This window comes from Strongylocentrotus purpuratus, unplaced genomic scaffold (assembly GCF_000002235.5).
Source record: "Strongylocentrotus purpuratus isolate Spur 01 unplaced genomic scaffold, Spur_5.0 spur5_scaffold_3, whole genome shotgun sequence".
In the NCBI taxonomy this organism is placed as follows: domain Eukaryota; kingdom Metazoa; phylum Echinodermata; class Echinoidea; order Camarodonta; family Strongylocentrotidae; genus Strongylocentrotus; species Strongylocentrotus purpuratus.
Genome location: NW_022145609.1, coordinates 39,764,104 through 39,783,778, shown reverse-complemented (window position 1 = coordinate 39,783,778; position 19,675 = coordinate 39,764,104). Strand labels below are relative to the sequence as shown.

Genomic DNA, 19,675 nt, shown 5'->3' with positions numbered 1-19,675 from the left:
TGGTCGGTCGGGTAGGTACACGTAAGCACGTGCACGTGTTCGACCAGCTGGGTCATTATGTATGACGTCACGGATAGCGAATTCGATTGGTCAATAGAATAACAAGACCATGCAGAAAGGATTCCCATTGGCCAATTATTTAAATGCCCAATGTTTACGTGAAAGCACAAACTCGGAGAACGTATTTAAAGAACGAACTTTTGTCTGTGGAATAAGGGTAAGAAAAGAACAAATTGTAACTTTAAGACGAATTTAAAGATTATCATGATTTGATGAGCAATTTTTTGTGGAGATCTTTAGAAATTTGTCTTTCTCTGCATGTCTGGCCAGCCCGGTTTTATAATTGCCTCGGTTAAATTTCTTTGTGTGATTTTGTTTTGTGTATGGAGTGTAGTGTAACTTTGCGAGGTGAACAGATCCAGCCAACCAGGCGGCCAGCTCCCCGACTGAAGTCGTCCCCGTCCCGCTACATACGGTACACCCTTGATTTTTGCACTCATTCTGAATGGGTGAACAGTGAAGTAGAGTCTAATTTAGACAGAAATAACCGACTGGTATGGGTCATTCTTTAATAAAAACTGACATTTGTAGACAGAGCTAGCGGTCAGGGGAGCCAGATATAATCTCAGCGGAACAACCGTCGATATCGATGGTTGCATGTTACGCTGAGATTATATCTGGCCTGGCTCCTGATCCTGGCTTCCCCGACCGCCTCTATCTACAAATGTCAATTCATGCAGAGACTGAAGCTTTCGATGTAAGTCTAACTTAGCTACGGTACTAAAACTAAAGACCTAAAAATCAGTTTTTTGTTAGGGGATAGGGGGCTGAGCTGAGCTGAGACTGAGAGTATGCATAGACTACTTGTCTAGATCTAGTCTATTTTCACCAAAGAGTCTTTGGTCTCACAGAATCCGGCCTCTCCCACAAATTGGAGACATATAATCCCAGCCTTACGCTCCGTGTTATAAAAAGGTGTGATTGATTTGAATCTATTGCATCTTTTTTTTAATTATTTTTATTTTAATACAGGGCCCTAATTAATTGTAGATACAATTAGCTTGTTACTTTCTTCATTAATCACTGGGTCTGGATCCTCTATTTCTTCTGAAAAAATATAACATAATGTCTTTGATGCCTTTAATGTCTTAAATTGTAGTTTGAACTTTGCATTAATCTTTATCATAATTTGTCATTTTTCGTTCTCATATTGTACATGTGCTAAAGCTTTGGTCTATAGAGGGCAGCACACTGAGCCAATGGATATTACCCTCCTATGCGTACTAGTGTCCCTGAATTTGGAGCTAATACCTGTATGGCTCAGTGTTCGCCAAGTTGCCTAGCCATACTTAACGAACGACTATATACCGACGCATGAACGCCTTTAAAGTTTGGACTTTGTTGTGCACCAAAGTCGGGATGCATCTTTCACAGAGGCAGATTTGGGTATTAATACAAATTACAAAATATAAGGAATTGGATTAATTTCTGTTTGAGTTGTTTTGTAAGTTGAAACTGTTGCAATCAGTTTTCAGACTGGAAAACAATTTCTTTGGTCTTTATATATCTTTCTCTAGTGACAGTGCAATATGGATTGTCCAGAGTTAGTCTGTTCGGTTGCCATTGAAAAGCTAGACACCAGTGGCGAAGTCACCAAACGAACAATGTGCAGGAACGGTTCTCTTATCTTAGGAAGGAATGAGTTCAGGGATGTTCTTCTGAAAGTTCATACAGGTACAGTATGTCAGGGTTCCTAGCTATACTGGAAATCAGGTAACTTACACCCGGAGAAAGAGCTTTCATTTTTTTCAAGTCACCAACAATTCATGGACTTTCAGAAAAAGCACTCAAATCAGACCCCCAAATAAAAAATAGTCAGTCTCCTATTTTGTCTCATGCATTTTCTATGTATTATAATGCCCCCTTTAACTATCCTGGAATTTTGTAACTTTATTGGGCAAAATCATGAGATAATTATTTTTTCATAAAATGATGAGAATTATTTTTCATTTGGCTGTAAAAAATAAACACATAAAAGCAGGGCCCCACACTAACTTTTTTCGTTGATGGTTTGGATTAAATTTTTTGAAGAAACAGGTTAAAGACTTGGATTAAAATTTTGAGACTAACCTTATAGACCCACAACTGATAAAATAAAACGTTACATCACAGCCCTAGCTGTACAGTACATACATGTTTTGAAATTTTAATCACCTATGTGTCTCGGGTGCCTGTTAGTGTCGATCGACTCGATCCCTGCATACATTCACCTTATACCAGTTTTTCCTAACTGAGATTCACAGACTTAGACTGTCTCGTTTTTGTTTTGGAAGTCAAGTACTGAAGGCAACACTTTTTCTCACTCATTTCATAACTGTACAGGCAAGACCTCATCAACCCTGGTGATGCAGGATGTAGTCCTCCACCGTCGGTTCGCCAGTGATGGCAAGGCCTGCATCAGACTGCCCAAGAAGTGCCTTCAGGTGATGATCTCTAACTGCCCTCCACATCAGCTCAAGTCATTCCTCAAGAGCTTAGCCCTCAAGATGGCATGCAAGAAGACGGATAAGGTTGGTCATATACTGATCAGGGTGTCGTGGTTTATATTCAATTGAATGTGAATTAATTAGAGGTCATGGGCTTGAGCTAAACCTTGATGCATGGCTCTGGCTAGCTTTTGTAAAACATTCATCTGAAAATGTAATTTGAATTTAGCTAGAATATATTTTCATTTCATTTCGTTTATTTTCATATTTCTCATGTATACATTTCAAATAAAGTACAAATTGTTTTTTCAATAATACATAATACAATAAATAACAAAGATAAGTGGTCAATATGGAGTACTGATTTAACTAAGAGAAATATGATGGGACCTACATGAAAGCAAGCTTGTAAAGCTGTAGACCCCAGTGAGATAATTTGTGGTAATAAATGGAGGACGGATATAAAAGTGACCAGTGTAAATGAATCAAAAAAGAAAAAAAGAAATAATAATAAACATGCGGTGGTGCTGTTTATATTGTCCCTTCCTTTCTTACAGTGTAGACAAAAGTACACGTATTTAAATCGTACAATGGGTGCTCAGCTGGTAAACGAACATTACAGATAATAATAAAATGATTACAAACCAACTCCTCCCATAAACCTTGCCTGGCATTCTATCTAGGTAACAAATAAGGACGATGAAGAAAATATAAAATAACATTGCATATATAGGGCTCGCACAAATCCCAAGCCTGACTTGGGTTTTGTTCGTGCCCTGTTCTTTCCGAGTGTGTACGTACATGTATGCCTGGAATATTTGTAGTCTACTCGGCCAGACGTTTTACTGTTCACTGAGGGTGTATTTAAACTGTAATATTTTGTTGTAGAAGTATTAATGTATTTGAAACTATATTTTTTATACAGTATAGACTTAACATGACACCCCTTACATCAGGAGCAAAGCCTGTTTTGAGGATAATTGATACACTATAACGACACTCAGGCGCAGATCCAGGATTTCTTAGGGGTGGGGGCCCAATTTTTATTTTGTTTTGGCCCTCGAAAATTTGCACCCCCCCCCCCCCCCTTGAGCGCCAGGGGGGGGGGGGGGGCAACTCCCAAAAAAGGTAAAATTAACATGTTTTTACACATTTTTTTTTCCTTAGGGTGGGGGTCGGGCCCCTCATCCCCCCTGGATCCGCCACTGATGACACTCTAAACCCAGTAATGGTAATTGAGTACCAGCTGGCAGTTCATGTAATACTAGATCACCTTGCATTGAAAGCCTTGCTAGCTTTAGTATTAAAGCACAGAGCCTGGAGTTCATGTATGAGAGATATTTTCCCTATGTGGCATGTAGTATTACCATCTTTCAGATTTTATCATAATCGATTGCCTCATCGAACCTGTGATCAAGTGAAGATGATCAATGTTTGGTAGACGTTCTTTTTGCTTCAAATAGTACCAAGAGAAATATTCCTCTCAATTTTTATTGTTGTTTTGGATGGTATTGACGTAATAACATAGTAAATTCAGATATGACATGAATACAAATCTTTACCAAAAGTTTGCACATAGACCCTAATTGCAAAAATAAAGAGTGAACCCAATTGCTATAAACCTGCCTGTCTCAAATTTCTGGTGTTACTCTTGATATGTTCTTACCCCGGCATAATTTGAATGAACATTTATCTTTTAACTATCTATTCATCCAATGTGTTTGTTTTTTTAATTACCAGGCAATAATTTTTTTGTTTTTGTTGAACTAACTGTTTCTCAGGTTGTCAGTGATAGAACCCGTCTGCTGTCTGAGCTACCCCAGCAGTTCAACGAGATCAGCCCCATGAACCAGGGTGATGTGGACACCGTCAACAACCAAAGAGCCAAGATAGCTGAAGCCAAAGGCACTTCTACCACCCCAGCAGCTAGGGCTAAGAAGAGGGGCAGGAATGGAATGGAAAAACCAGCTGAACGGGTGAGTTGATGGATTTGTCTAAAAAAGTAGTCACTTTGCAGTACTTTGGCAAATTCAGTACAATAATAATAATAATAGTACATTTATAAAGCGCAGAAACTATCCAACATTAGGTATATATTCTACTGCGCTACAAGAGCTCCTGATATGCTTAGATTTACGGTACAGTTAATTAAAAAGAAGTGTTTTCAGTTTTGACTTAAAGACGTTTACAGATGGTGATTTCCTGACTTCAAATGGCAAGTTATTCCAGAGTTTTGGGGCTGCACAAGCAAATGCTCGATCACCTGAAATTCATTAGATTTAGTGTAATATTGTTTTGAGAAGTTACTTCATGTTGTGTTTGTTTATTAAATTTTGTTGTTGTTGTGTGTGCAAAGACTCATTTTTATTTATCATGGTTTTACAAATAACATTCTACTTGTTTTACATTTCATATTGAAGAAAGGGCACAACCTTGACAAATAATAGCAAATTCATCAACATTGTTTCATGTATATGAGATTTTTCTAGAATAAAATTGAATAATTTGAACTTTGACATTTGACCTTTCCTCTCTATCCACCCCACAACCAAAAGGAGGCTCCTCGCAAGAAGCTCCATCTGAACACATTGCATAAGACGCCCCCTCTGTCCAACGAACAGAAGAGGGTTCTCAATGCTGTCCTGTCCAGGCAGAGCATTTTTTTCACGGGTAGCGCTGGGACGGGAAAGTCTTTCTTGCTTCGGCACATCATCAGTGCCCTCCCACCGGATTCGACCTTTGCCACTGCGAGCACGGGGGTGGCAGCTTGTCACATCGGAGGGACAACATTGCATCAGTTTGCAGGTTTGTAACTAAAGGAGTCTGCGGAGCTAAAGCACCTACTTCAATTTTTTTGTTCCCTTTCGTGGCTCATAGATAAAAAAAAATTGTTTTAAAAATAAATTTAATATATTATAGTAAATATTTAGTCTTTTAGTTAATTTTTTCAATTTTTTGTTTGTATACTTGCAATTTCCCATCTAAAATAAGACTAGGGAACAATAGTTGAACATACTAGTACTGATTATTAGTTATAGTCCCATTCAAGCATAAATGACAGCATTGAAAGCAGTATTTTTGAAGAATAGTGTCTGATGAAATTAAGTTTTAACTACCAGTAATCTGACTGTACTTTTGTCACAAGATTGGTATAAATTGTTCCATTTACTCAAATCAATGATGCCATTACAACATCTGCATTAAGGCATGATGTTCATCAGTGTTGAAGTTAGAAACAGTTCTTTAGTGTTTTACACTTCCATTCTCCCATTTTCTATGTAGGTATAGGTTCAGGCACAGGACAACTTCCACAGCTCATTGAACTAGCATCAAGGCCTACCAGGAGACAACAGTGGCGTAAATGCAAGCATCTGATTGTTGACGAGATCTCTATGATTGACGGGGATTTCTTCACCAAACTTGAGGTTAAAAGAAATTGAGTGTATGCACACAGTTATGAAATAGTGTTAAAGGGGGTCCATGTGATCAGTACAGCTCAGATGCATACAAAATTCCAAATATTCATGACGGTATTCTGAAAAACATATTATCTTAATGTTTATGAGATATTTATAAAGCGCACATATCCACCCTGCAAGGTGCTCAAAGCGCTCCAATATTACCCCGGCTCTGCTAGGCTACAGATTTCGGTGCTCACAGCATTCAAAGAATTCCTTCCTACCGGTCCCCATTTACTTCACCTGGGTGGAGTGTGGCAAATCTAGATCAATGTCTTGGCAAAGGACATTAGTGCCGCGGCGGGATTCGAACCGTGGACCTTGTGATCGACATTCCGGCAACGCATCCACTCATCCACAACACCTCTAGAAGTTAAAATTATGTTTTTCTTAAGAATTCTGAAACCCTGGTCATTTAAGGAGTTGAAGTTCCATTACATGCATGATCTTAAGATTATTTTTCCTACCGTAATTAACGGTGATTTAACCGCACCTTTTTGCCTCCAAAAATAATTCAAAGTCGGGGGTGCGGTTTATACACGGTACACAAAAAAGTTTTTATTTATGCCCCTCCATCTGGCGCTATGCCTGGCAATGTCTCATGTTATTATCAAATGTGACAAAATTGTGTCATAACTATAGAATTATCTCAGTTCAGAAAAAACCTCTGGGACAATGTGCCAAAAGGTTTTTGCAAAACGGAGAGTAGCATTTCTTCTTTTAGAAATGAGGCAACATGTGTGCTTAGTTTCATATTCTGCATGGAACAAAGAATAGTTATTTATTATGATTAAGAATGATTGTTGTTGTACATGTATGTCCTCAGGCTGTAGCACGAGTAATCAAGCGCTGTGATGAGCCGTTTGGTGGAATTCAGTTGATCCTGTGTGGAGATTTCTTGCAGCTACCACCAGTCGTTAAAAGAGGAGAGAAACAGAAGTTCTGCTTCCAGGTAAATACATTCTGGTTTATTCCTAACCTGCCTCACATCTTGGATTCAGAAGAGGCACAAGTCTCACAAAAGAGGGAAAATAGTTATCACATTTTTTAGAAGCAAAAATTAAGTGTAAAATTTGACAAGCAAAAAGTTGGTCATTAAATTTGGCTGAGGGCACACAAGTACATACTTTTGTTCATGACTGTTACTTTTGACTTCTGTGCACATGTTATAATTTGCCTCAGATAAATTCTTATCTCTTCTGTATAGGTTCTGTTGTGTAGGTTCCCATTTCCTCAATACAAGTGATACAGTCCAACTTCTCTATAAAGGCCACCTGGCTATAGTGTCCATGTTTTTTGTCTCCCCTGAGAAAGAGATGTACGTTGTAGAACCTGTCTACAGTGGCCATATTTTTTGTTCCCTAGAGTGACCTTAGTAGACAGGTTTTACTGTACTGGTATGTTCATGGCACATATATTATGTGTTGCTGCAGGTACATGAATCGTTAGATTTCTTTGCTATATTGTGCTCCGTTTGTGACATGTACATGTACTTCTAATTTGTTCATACTCTATAACAACATGTTACAAGTCTTTTGGTACAGTGTGCCCTTCACAATAACCTGTCACTGATTTTTTTAAACTCTTTTATGAATCCAGTCCCCAGCGTGGCATCGCTGTATTCAGGTGAACTTTGAACTGATGGAAGTGAAACGTCAGAAGGATCCAGCGTTCATCAACATCTTACAGAAGATTAGAGTCGGACGGTGAGCACTTTAACCCTAAAAAGACTTTTTTTCTCCAGAGGTTTGAGAGCTGAGGGCCGTGTGCCCCTTAATCCTTACTGTACTGGGCTATTTTGAGCACCCTCTGACTGGGGGGGGGGGGGCATGGGAGGCCCCCCCCCCCCTATGATCTCGGCCGTCAAATGTCCGATGAACACGAAAATTTGCATATTTGTAGATATTTACGTAAGGAACAAGATGGTATAATTAGTTTTTTCCTAATATGCAAATTCTTGTCGTTATAGCCTAATTAATTATGCAAAATGCTAATTTTATGCATTTTACAGAAAATGCTACATATTTGTCCGTAGACTTGTGAAGAATCTTGAAAATGTATTGAATAAATGTTTCCTTCATCTCAAATTCATGAGGTTTCATTATTTTTATGATATTTGAAAATGCATAGGTTAATTTGCATAAATTATGAATATGCAAATTACACATTCATGAATATCAAATCAGGAACTATATTTAGGGAACTAGAATCATTACAAAAATTTTCAGACTCCACTTTATGAATGTTGAAACTCATTATTCATATGAAATTTCTTTTCTAACACAAAATAGTTATTTGTTAATAATGATAATTAATGCAAATTTGATGCGATTTTCAACTATTTATTTTCTTATGTATTTTATTGTTTTTTATTTCTTATTATATCTATTGTTTTATTTCTAATGTATTCTTTTGTTCTGGAATACATCAAGTTACTCTGAGAAACATATAAAGGCAATTTCATATCAATTCATATCTTCACATTTCTGCTTGTACATGAATATATGCAATTATAGCACTTTTTTTATTGACATGCGCATACTAATTGTTATGTAACACCTTACATGTATATCCGATTTTGACGAAAATGGTATCAAAATGTGCGCAAGACTTGAGGGAAAAAAGTCATGAAACGGCAATTCAAAATTCCAAGCGGTTGCGGCGCGATCTCCGAAAATGTCGAGGGGGGGGCCTCCCAGGCCCCCCCCCCCCCCCCCCCCCCCCCCCAGTACAGTAAGGGTTAAGATCTCAGCCTTGGAGTGACCGATTGTCAGGAATTTGCATACATCTTCAAAATTATGACAGCAATTTTGCCAACATATATTCAGAAGTAAGGAGTTAAAGCCTAATGAGACTAGCTACCTGGGCAAATGATTTTATTATCCTTATTGATAATCATTATTTAGGCTGAAAATGTTTAATTATTGTTATATCCCCCCCCCCCCCTCCCCCCACCAGTTGTGCAATTTGTGTACAGTAGATTAGGACATTGCCAAGTGAGAGTTCTGGTGTAAACCTTGATTACTACAAACATGCTTGTATAATCTGAAATTGCTGTATAAGAATAGCATATGTAGGATTTCCATTTATTCTGTTTGCATTTCACCCAGCCAATTTGAGAAACTTTGTTCAGGAGATTGGGACATTGCCAAACGACAGTTCTGATGAAAACCTTGATTACTTTAAACATGCTTGTAGAATCTGAAATTGCTGTATGAGAACAGGTGATGTATAATTTCCATTTATTCTGTTCACATTTGATGCAGTTGTTCTGCTGAAGTTACTGACTGTTTGACAGGTACAGCCAAGCACTGCGTGGACACAGAAGGCATTCATGCTACCAGGTTGTGTACTCACAAGGAAGACGTAGACCAACTCAACAATGTTCACCTCAACAAACTCATAGGTTAGTTAAACTGAGCTTCATCCTCTCTGACCTCTTCAGTTGACTTAAAGGGAGTGCAGCCTGACGAGACTACGTGACTTTCCCGTGGCCTGACTCGGGGCCAATCGGGTATAGTACGACTACAGACAACACGACCGCAAGGAGAACTCCGGTCCGTTTTGCGAACGCTAGTGCATGCTGACCATGTAGAGATTAAGTCGCTGACTTCCTATAATCAAGTCCATTCGTTTACGTGGAGTTGTCCAAAAGAAGACGTAGATGGCGTTAACCAGTATTTGCCAAGCTACACTCCCTTTAACCCTTACTGTACTGGGGGGGGGGGGGGCCTGGGAGGCCCCCCACCCCTCGACATTTTCGGAGATCGCGCCGCAATTGTTGGAATTTTGAATTGTCGTTTCATGACTTTTTTCCCTCAAGTCTTGCGCACATTTTGATACCATTTTCGTCAAAATCGGAGATACCTGTAAGGTGTTACATAACAATTAGTATGCGCATGTCATCAAAAAAGGGCTATTATTGCATATATTCATGTACAAGCAGAAATGTGAAGATATGAATGGATATCAAATTGCTTTTATATGTTTCTCAGAGTAACTTGATGTATTCTAGGACAAAAGAATACATTAGAAATAAAACAATAGATATAATAAGAAATAAAAAAACAATAAAATGCATAAGAAAATAATAATTTGAAAATCGCATCAAATTTGCATAAATTATCATTATTAATTACATGAAATAACTATTTTGTGTTAGAAAAGAAGTTTCATATGAATAATGAGTTTCAACATTCAAAAAGTGGAGTCTGACAATTTTTGTAATGATTCTAGTTCCCTAAATATAGTTCCAGATTTGATATTCATGAATGCGTAATTTGCGTATTCATAATTTATGCAAATTAACCTATGCATTTTTAAATATCATAAAAATAATGAAACCTCATGAATTTGAGATGGAGGAAACATTTATTCAATACATTTTCAAGATTCTTCACAAGTATATGGACAAATATGTAGAGTTTTCTGTAAAATGCATAAAATTAGCATTTTGCATAATTAATTAAGCTATAATGACAAAAATTTGCATATTAGGAAAAAACTAATTATACCATCTTGTTCCTTACGTAAATATCTACAAGTATGCAAATTTTCGTGTTTATCGGACATTTCGACGACCGAGATCATAGGGGGGGCCTCCCAGGTCCCACCCCCAGTCAGAGGGTGCTCAAAATAGCCCAGTACAGTAAGGGTTAAAGATAAGACACTAAGTGATAATTGGATGATGCAGGCCTATTAAATTTACAATGGACTTGTTATACTCCCTCAAGTCTCTCATTTACAAATACCAGGGTTGAGATAAAAAATTGCACATAAATTGATGTGAAGGTAACCTTTTGATTTATACGTCGAACACAATCCATGCACCTCCTTTATCATAAAAACAATTAATCACACCTACTTCCTCAGCCATCAAAAGGATACTTAGAGCATTTGAGTTTTCTAATACCGTATTTGCCGGTGATAAGGCCGCACCGCCGAATAGGCCGCACCCCCGATTTTGACGTTTAAAAAAAAAAATTGTCAAAGTCGGGATTTGATCTCTTGCATACAAATATTGATTTGACGAAAATCACCGCCATAGACCGCTCGGCCATCACGCACTGATGCTAGCTTATGTAGTTTTTTGTGATGTATACATTGCGCCTCTCTCTTGTGTATTGAAATGGATTCAAAATAGCGACTCTGCGTGTTGGATACTTCGCGGCGGCTCCGTTAAACGGGCCCTTCTTTTACTTTTGCAATGCATTGGCACGAACTTAGATCAAGATCTATCGGCAGATGTTGTTTTTGGAAGTTAATTTTCGTCTTCATGTCAACAATGCAAGATAAAATTGTTGGTAAGATGTGTGGAAATGTGTAGTTATTGTACCGTTCGAAGATCTAGTCCCATATGTGCAAATTCGTGGTGGTTTTGACTTACTTTTTTTTTTTTTTTTTTTTTTTTTTTTTTACTCTTTCGTCGCATAGGCCGCACCCTGACCTTTTGATATTTTCTCTTCCAAAAATACTGCGGCCTTTACGCCGGCAAATACGGTATGTGAATTACTGGAAAACAAACTATCCTGTTTCCAAAACTGTTTTAATTTTCATGTTTCAGTTAACCATTTGTGTTACATAGATTTTAGAGCAGTTATATTTCTATTCCACTCTGGTATTATATCTACAACACTTGCAATGAGACATTAAAAAGCACAATAGTCAGTGTTTAAAGCTTCATGCAATTTTTATTGAATCTGTGGAATTTCTTTACTTTCTAAGGAGTTTGCGGGTAAAACTGTAAAAATACCATGCCAGATGGTGCTAATAATTTAAGATTCATGACATTTTTAAAGGATTATTCTCTAAAAATTACCCAAAACCAACCAGATATTTCTGAAGATTAACTGGTTTTGGAGCAATTGCGATGATACAGGATGAGTTGAGAGTATGATTATGCATGGTATTATCTTGTTGCTCCTTTATAGGCGATGTGAGGGTGTTTGAAGCGATGGACAGTGACCCTTCACTTGTTAAACAGACCAACAGTCAATGTCCGGTCAGGCAAAGGATTGACCTCAAGATTGGTGCACAGGTACAGTGTGTTCTTCATTTTTGTTGGTGTGTTTTGATATGTTAATATTTTAATTTCAAAACGAGTGTTGGTTCAGGTTAAGGATATGCTGAAGATGTTGTTTAGGGGCTAAGTTCATCTCTCATGAAATCATACATTAAATTTTTGCAATAAGCTTTTTAAAAAAAATACATGAGGACAATATCATTCAGATATTCCTGTGCAGCTTGACATATCCTTTCTACTGTCATATGTTTATTCTGAAAGAGATAATAAGAAACGAGTGACACCTGTTTCATGACCCTCTCAAACTTTATACGACACGGCAGTACTTGTAACTAAGTCTAATTTATACGTAGTGATGAGAATGAACAGAATTTGCTACATTTTTAGAAAGTCCAAGAACTGATGAGAGTTTCTTTAAATTAAATTCACTGAAAAGCACAACTCTTATAATGCTGCATGCTGTGCACTCTGGACTTCTTTAGCTCAATATACTTGTCTTTCTTTGCTCGTACATTAATTCACCTGTGGTGCATTATTTTACATTTCCTACTAAAGTCATTTTGCAGACATTGATAGTTTTAGTTTTACCATGCAGTGTATGTGTAGTTTGATTTTGTGAGAATTTATTTTCAGTCAGTTCCAGAACCCATCTTATAAAGAGTTGCGATTGATCCAAATCGATAGCAAGTTTACAGTCACCTACCTTTTATGTACATATTTGCAATTGATACTTTATAAGACAGGCCCTGAAAAATTAATCTCTAAATGCATTGTGTAATATGTCTAATCATTAAGAAGAAGACTGATACAGGTATCGCGGTTTAGTAGATAGGTCATCAGACTGTGGATCCCATGGTTCCCAATTCGATTTGCACTTTGGCACTAGTGTCTTTTAATGAGACATTAATCTGCATTTGCCACTCTCCACCCATGTGATGTAAATGGGTACTCGGTAGGAAGAAATTCCTAGAATGCCAGGGCGCCTTATCAGGGCCGCTCTGGTAATGCCAAGTACAAGGCTAAGAAACATAAGAATCAAGTGCTATCTGAATTTTACTTTAATTATTATTATATTTCTCTTAGTTAAATCAGTACTCCATACTGACCACTTCTCTTTGTTATTTATTATGTATTATTGGAAAAAAACAATTTGTACTTTACCCTATTTGAAATGTATATGTAACATGAGAAATATGAAAATAAAATAAATGAAATGAAATGAAATTATTATTATGAATATCCTCCTCACAGGTTATGCTAGCCAAGAATCTGGATGTACATAAAGGTCTAGTGAATGGAGCAAGGGGAGTGGTCACCGGCTTCGAATCAGGGATGAAAGGTAAATGAAAGCTACTTATTCTTGTTTTTCTTGTGTGATTTGAAAGTATAGTGCATTTTGAGATCTTGTGGGCAAGTCAAACCTTTTGTTTATACCAGCTACAGCAAAATTTGTAATATACCCAGTGTTCTTGCCAGTGCATATCAATCTTGGTGCTAAGACTTAAAGAGAAGGTGGAGTTCTGGGAAGAGGTGGAAAATAATTTGTGAGCATTATCATTCTTATGCAAGTGTGGAAGAACATCATATAAGACATGTTCCCTGAAAACCATGGCTCTTCAAATGCCTTCATATTCGAAATATGTCATGTAACATCCTAAAACTCGGGGGGGGGGGGGGGAGGGGTAGGATTTTTACGCCACATGTTCGTGCACTCCCATGTACATTTTTCTGTGTACAGTGTTTGTAACTTACCAAGACTTGGCCAAATTTCTTATCATTTTGATGATTCCAGAACCTTGCAATACACACAAATTCTTATATGCTAGATGATCAACCTTTTCTGGTCGATTCCACACCGATGCTTTCACAATGCAATCCATGACCAGAACTCAACTTCATCTTTAAAGCATTAGGAAAGATAGTACATAAATGTCATGGAAAATTCTTTCCTGAGAAGAATATTAAGCATGTGAAATTATATATTTCAACCTGCACAATTGCTTTCAATCATATAAAACACCATACAAGGATTCCACAAAAGCATTATCAACTTAATTAGGACAGAGGGTAAAAATAGTCGCACTGAGACACCCAAGTGAAACTTGTAGTTTGTTTTCTGATAACAAATATTCATTCCATGGGTGTCTTTTTTCAGGCTTTTACCTTAGTTTGTCATCTCTCATTTTCATTGTTCTCAGTATTTTGTACAGAGTACAGAGTTGAATAGACACAGATTTGAGAAATACATTACCTTTTCTGTTGTTATAACGAATGAGATCTCTATCACTTTTCTCTTTCTATCTTTTATATCTTTCTATCTCTTTTGATGTATGTCCTTCTCTCTCTCTCTCTCTCTCTCTCTCTCTCTCTCTATCCCCTCTCTCTCTCTCTCTTATCTCCCCTTCACACTCCCCACCCCTCTCGTCCCACATAGGTAACCCCAAGGTGCGGTTCATGTCTGGTCTAGAGGAGGTGATAAGACCGGAGCGCTGGTCCATGTGCATCGGTCAATCTCTGATCCTCACCAGGAGGCAGCTCCCTCTCAAGCTAGCCTGGGCCATCTCCATCCACAAAAGTCAGGTAAGCCCTCAATGTTAATAGTTAAATTGTCATTTGGTCCGATGACAATTGTCCTTTCCCCATCTCATCCAGTCGCATTTAAGCTTAATCCCCTTTGTCTATTGTTTAAGGATTGATTAAAGATTGTTTAATTCTGCTGATGACCAATCAGAAGCAAGTATTTCACTAGCTTATAACAAAAACTGTTTTGTCACTGATGTCAAGTTTTGTGAACCCCCCCCCCTCCCCCCAGTTCTTATTTTTTTCCTTTACCCATTGTACATCTAGCAGATTATCTGCCATTTAGTTCCATCTTCACTTGGTCAAATGCACATCTCGGGGCCGTATTTAGTTCAGTAGATGACTTAAGTCAGTACTGGTATTCAAATTAGCATCTTGCTTGGCTCAGTATTATGCATTTACTTGTAATTATACATTTTAAGTAATGCCCTATGGGAGAAGGCACTTAAAAAAAATAGTAATTAATGATACTTTTGTTCACTCGCAAACAGGAGAGTTGTCCATGTCTACGTCACAATTCAATAAACGAATTGCCAATTTGAGATTCTTGTAGGTTTAGTGAGCTCATATTTCAAAAATTCATAACGCTCTGATTATTTGTCCACTATTCTGTTTCTCAGATTTGTCTGTTTTCATAAAAATGAACTCTTTAAAAAATTGGATTGCTCTTTAAAACATTTGAAGGGACAGGATTTACAAAGATTGAAATCCATCACCTTTTTCCCAATCATTTTGTCAGGGCATGTCTCTGGACTGTGTAGAGATCTCCCTCTCCCGTGTCTTTGAGTGCGGCCAGGCGTACGTCGCCCTCTCCAGGGCTACCAGCTTGCAGGGGCTCCGGGTCCTGGACTTTGACGGGAGCTGCGTCAGGGCGCATCCAGACGTGATCCGGTTCTACGTCCAGCTGCGGAAAGAGCAGAGGCACTTGCAGCAGACTTCCATCCGACGATACGGTACAGAGGACAAAGAAAACTATTCATGATGGGACTATTGAAGCTATTACTTGTCCATCTACGTTTGTAATAGACAGTGGGTCTGCTAGATTTTCAATCGCAGTAGACCTTGATCTGATACTATGACAATCGATCAGCAGGAGAGAGAAAGCTTTGGGCCAGAGTATTGACGCTCCTGTGTACCTCTACTAGGCCTGATACAGTACAATGATGCCCGTATATAAAGACTGCTCAAGGGAGTCAAGAAAAGTGGTCCCTATAGGTAGGTGGTCTTTATGTACAGGTGCCAATTAGAACCAATCTCAGGAGATGTGGTCTTTCTAACCAGGTGGTTGCTACAGCAGGGTTCTCTGTATTTCTTTGTTGGTGCAGCTCATCAAAACTTGGGAAACAGTGCAATGTTATCTTGTGCCTACGATTAGTGGACATTAGCTGTGATGAAATAAAGTCTCACTAGAGTGACACTGCTGATCATTAAAAACTTGTGAACCTCTTGTACTAATTCAAATCTGATGCTGCAACAATAAGAGTAAAGCACTTGCCATTAATTGGTCTTGTATGCCTGGTACAGAGTCACTTTGCCATTGGAGACCATCAAACACCTGTGAAACTCTTCAATAGATTTCAGTCCGTTGCTCTTTGGTAATCAGGAAATGAGAAACTGTATGGGATGATTGCAGCTATAAGATGTATGCCTGCCGAAGGAACACTCTGTTGATTCAGAGTAATATTATTGAAAACATTAACAACATAGACTATGAATGGGATTACTGAAGCTCGTAATTAGCTACTTGCCTGCCAAAATCTCGCTTGGTGATGAGTTTTAAAAAATCTGCCACATTCTGAACGTGTGTCACTGCTATTAATAATTTATTGATTGCCGTTAGCCCGTAATGACTGATGTTCCTTGTACTACTAATTGAGATAATATTCATTTGCCACCACCACCCAGGTGAAGTAAATGGGTACCTAGTAGGAATTTATTCTTGAAATGCTAGAGCGCCGTATGGCAGCCGTGCTAAAGCCAGGGTAATAATCGGGAGCGCCAGGAGGGTCAAATCTGACTGACAAGAGCGCTATACAAGAACCCACTATTATTATTATTATTATTATTATTATGTGATTAGTTTCATCTCATTTTTGGAAAATAACATATGAATATGATTTTCTCATTGACCAAGTATCTTGTTGTGCTCAGCACATTTTTGACAGATATTTAATCCATTCATGAAAAAGACCATGACCAGAATCTCATTTTTAAATTAATTTTGAATCTCACCCCTCTTTGTGTTATTTTTTATAAATTTCCTACATTTTTTTTACTTAGTAAAACAAATTCATTGGTGCTACATGTATATGTATTCAAAGATTAAATGACCTGCTAAAAAAAAAAATCACTGACATTGAAATGTAATTGATATATTTATGTTTATCACTTTTTATGGAAGTCATGTGTGTGTGATATTTATTTTCTGAAAGAACGTGCCAGTGACAGTCATGAAGAAAAAAATAATGTGTATTTCTGTCGTATTGCATGTTTTTATATTTTGTATTTTTGATATGCAAAATAAATTTTTTCAAAATTGAAACTCAAGTTTTACTTTGAGTTTTTGTTAACATGATCATCGTTGTTAACTGAGAGAGTGCACACTCATGTAAGTTCAATTCAATTCAAAGTTTATTCAACACTCTTCATAAAAACATTTAAAACATACAAATACAGAATGGAATGTTCAAAAAACAAGATACTGATAACAAATAATGGCAATTTATGAGAGCATTTGGGATAGGCAGAGAGGAAGGATTCCTTATATGAAAGCCTACCCCTAACACACATACAGGAAAAAAATAACAAGATCAAAAGGACAGAACAAAAAACATACTATACCTATTGAAGTAAAGGAGGGCGAGTCTAAAGTGAAGTCCTGTACAATATATTTAAATTGTTGGTGTATATTGACTTGATCCTTCTTTAACCTGATTGGAAATGTATCTCTTGTTCTATATTTATTTTTTGTCAGGAGAAATCCTGCTAGATATGGCAACTTTGTATCTTTTGTTGCAAAATGATTTATTTTTTTGAAGAGAAGGGCGAGTGCTGGTGAAGGTGAAAACAATTTCTGAGCTTTCTGTATTTTTATTCCTGTGTAGGAGAATATCAACGTAGCAAGCAATGTCCAATATAAAATGGAATCGCACTTGAAATTCCTTCATTGCGACTGGCAATTAAAGATAAACTTGAGTTCTGGTCATGCGATTGCATTGTGAAAGAAAAGGTGTGGAATGGATCAGAAAAGTTGATCATATAGCATGTAAGTAATGGTGTGTAATGCAGGGTTCTGGAGTCATCAAAATCATCATAAATTTGGCAGAGTCTTGGTAAAGTAACAATCACTTACACAGAAAGACGTATATGGGACAACACACATGGTGTCGGGGCTAGTACTACCCTGATTTCCTTATCTTTCTATGCTCATTACTCAGCCAGTATACATTTTCTTCCAAAATTGTTTGGCACATGACATTTATTTGTATTCTTGAACATTCAGTGTAAGTTTCGTTAGATTCTGTGAGAATTCATTTTATTTTTTTACCAGAACTCAAGTTTATCTTTAAAAACATAAAATGAAAACGCTTTTGAGGAATATGGAATTATACTAAAATGCATGAATACAACTTGCAGGGTTGCACTGAAAGGTCTATATGTTCAGATGATATCAAATACATTAAGATTAATAAAAAAAAAAGAATAGGAAATTTTAATGTTAAGCTAACAAAAATATGCTTATTATTAGATTGGAATGTAGAGGGGGAGGGGGGGGGGGCTAAGACGTGAAGGGAGAGAGAGAGAGAGACAGACAGATGAGTAGTCGATATAGAGAGAGAGAGGAAGAGGGGACTAATAGAGATCGACAGACATAAAGAGGGGGAGGGAGAGCCAACTCGAAGCGATGGAGACAAATTATGTGTGTATGGTGTTGGTGAATGTGCGAAGTGTTTATTATAGGCAAGCAGTCATACAAGGGTGCGCGCTGTACATGTGTGTGATATAAATATGAAAGAGAAATAAGAGAAGAGATAGGGGAGCACAGAACCAGGGTGATTATTCTTAATTAATTAATTTATTATAAATATATATACACAGAGTAAGTCAGAAAAAAATGTCCCACTTTTCAAAAGTTGTGTCGTTTAAAATATGAATGATCAAATATTCTTACTCCAAACGATACAACTTTTAAAAAGTGGGACATTTTTTCTGACTCACTCTGTATATATATATATATATATATATACACTGTCACTCATATAGTTGGAATATTTTTTTTTACCTCAATTTATGGAATTATTTTTGACAATGATTTATTCCAAAGATCTAGATAATATTATACCAGGGACTTGATAGAGAAGAACTGGAATCAAGCCGGCGAAACTCTTGTTATTTATTCAACGCATTCGCGAGTTCTAAAGCGTAACAATGGGATGTGTAACATTCCACTTGGCTTTGAAGTTCCACGCTCCACATCGCGCTTCCACTGCGGGGACTTTCGGAAGCCGGGCACCAGTTTTACATTTATTACAAAATATTAAATTACCGGCAAAATGTCAGTGTAAATCAAAAACTTTATATGGGGATTGTATTGGGAATAGTGCATCAAACACATTTCCAAATTTAGAACTCCGTCCTTCCTATAATTTGTGTGCCAGAGTTGGTAAAAGAAAATTTACATCCTGACAAAAACTCAATAGTTTAGGATAATGCGCTAATTTGTGCATGTTTTAATGTCCTGTTATTTGATCCATGATTTACAATCTTTAATAACATTAAGTTTGCTAATGCGTGTTTTTGCGTGTTTTTTGTATTTTTTAAGTTAAAAAAAGGATGAAATTACACAAATTTGTGTTCGCTTGTTCTACTCTTTACACATTCAACAATGGATGAGAAAACATTGAAAGGGACAGCGAACAGTTGCTGTGATACCATTTTCTGATGTAGAAATTCTAAATCCTGAAATTCATGCGCTCTTTTATCTCACCACCTGGTCAGCAGTTGCAGATTAGCGCATAACTTTTCGGCGGCTTGGACTTGGAGCATGGGGTCAAAGGAGAACGGCTTGATTCCAGTCCTTCTCTATCAAGTCCCTGATTATACATTCTCAGATGTTATTGATACTGTAG

At 37.4% G+C, this 19,675-nt stretch overlaps 1 protein-coding gene across 2 annotated transcripts; it reads left to right on the top strand.

Moving 5' to 3' along the window:
• Positions 1-119: 119 nt before the first annotated feature.
• Positions 120-17,088, top strand: LOC580276 (ATP-dependent DNA helicase PIF1). Of its 2 annotated transcripts, none has more exons than XM_030995623.1 (13): positions 120-217; positions 1,578-1,734; positions 2,383-2,570; positions 4,268-4,462; positions 5,042-5,291; positions 5,769-5,911; positions 6,771-6,896; positions 7,544-7,650; positions 9,211-9,350; positions 11,875-11,981; positions 13,218-13,305; positions 14,401-14,546; positions 15,286-17,088. In XM_030995623.1, exons 2-13 carry the CDS (start codon positions 1,590-1,592, stop codon positions 15,526-15,528), a joined length of 1,878 nt encoding a protein of 625 aa, XP_030851483.1. In that variant the 5' UTR covers positions 120-217; positions 1,578-1,589; the 3' UTR covers positions 15,529-17,088. The 2 variants fall into 2 exon arrangements, with proteins under 2 accessions (XP_030851483.1, XP_030851484.1); XM_030995624.1 differs by lacking the exon at positions 120-217 and adding an exon at positions 389-475.
• Positions 17,089-19,675: the final 2,587 nt, after the last annotated feature.

What these genes read in the sequence shown, in the direction of transcription:
- LOC580276 (XM_030995623.1), top strand. Translation starts at nt 1,590, where the DNA reads ATGGATTGTCCAGAGTTAGTCTGTTCGGTTGCCATTGAAAAGCTAGAC. An exon ending in TGGAAAAACCAGCTGAACGG is followed by an intron (nt 4,463 to 5,041) that starts GTGAGTTGATGG and finishes CACAACCAAAAG; the next exon opens with GAGGCTCCTCGCAAGAAGCT. An exon ending in CTTCGAATCAGGGATGAAAG is followed by an intron (nt 13,306 to 14,400) that starts GTAAATGAAAGC and finishes CGTCCCACATAG; the next exon opens with GTAACCCCAAGGTGCGGTTC.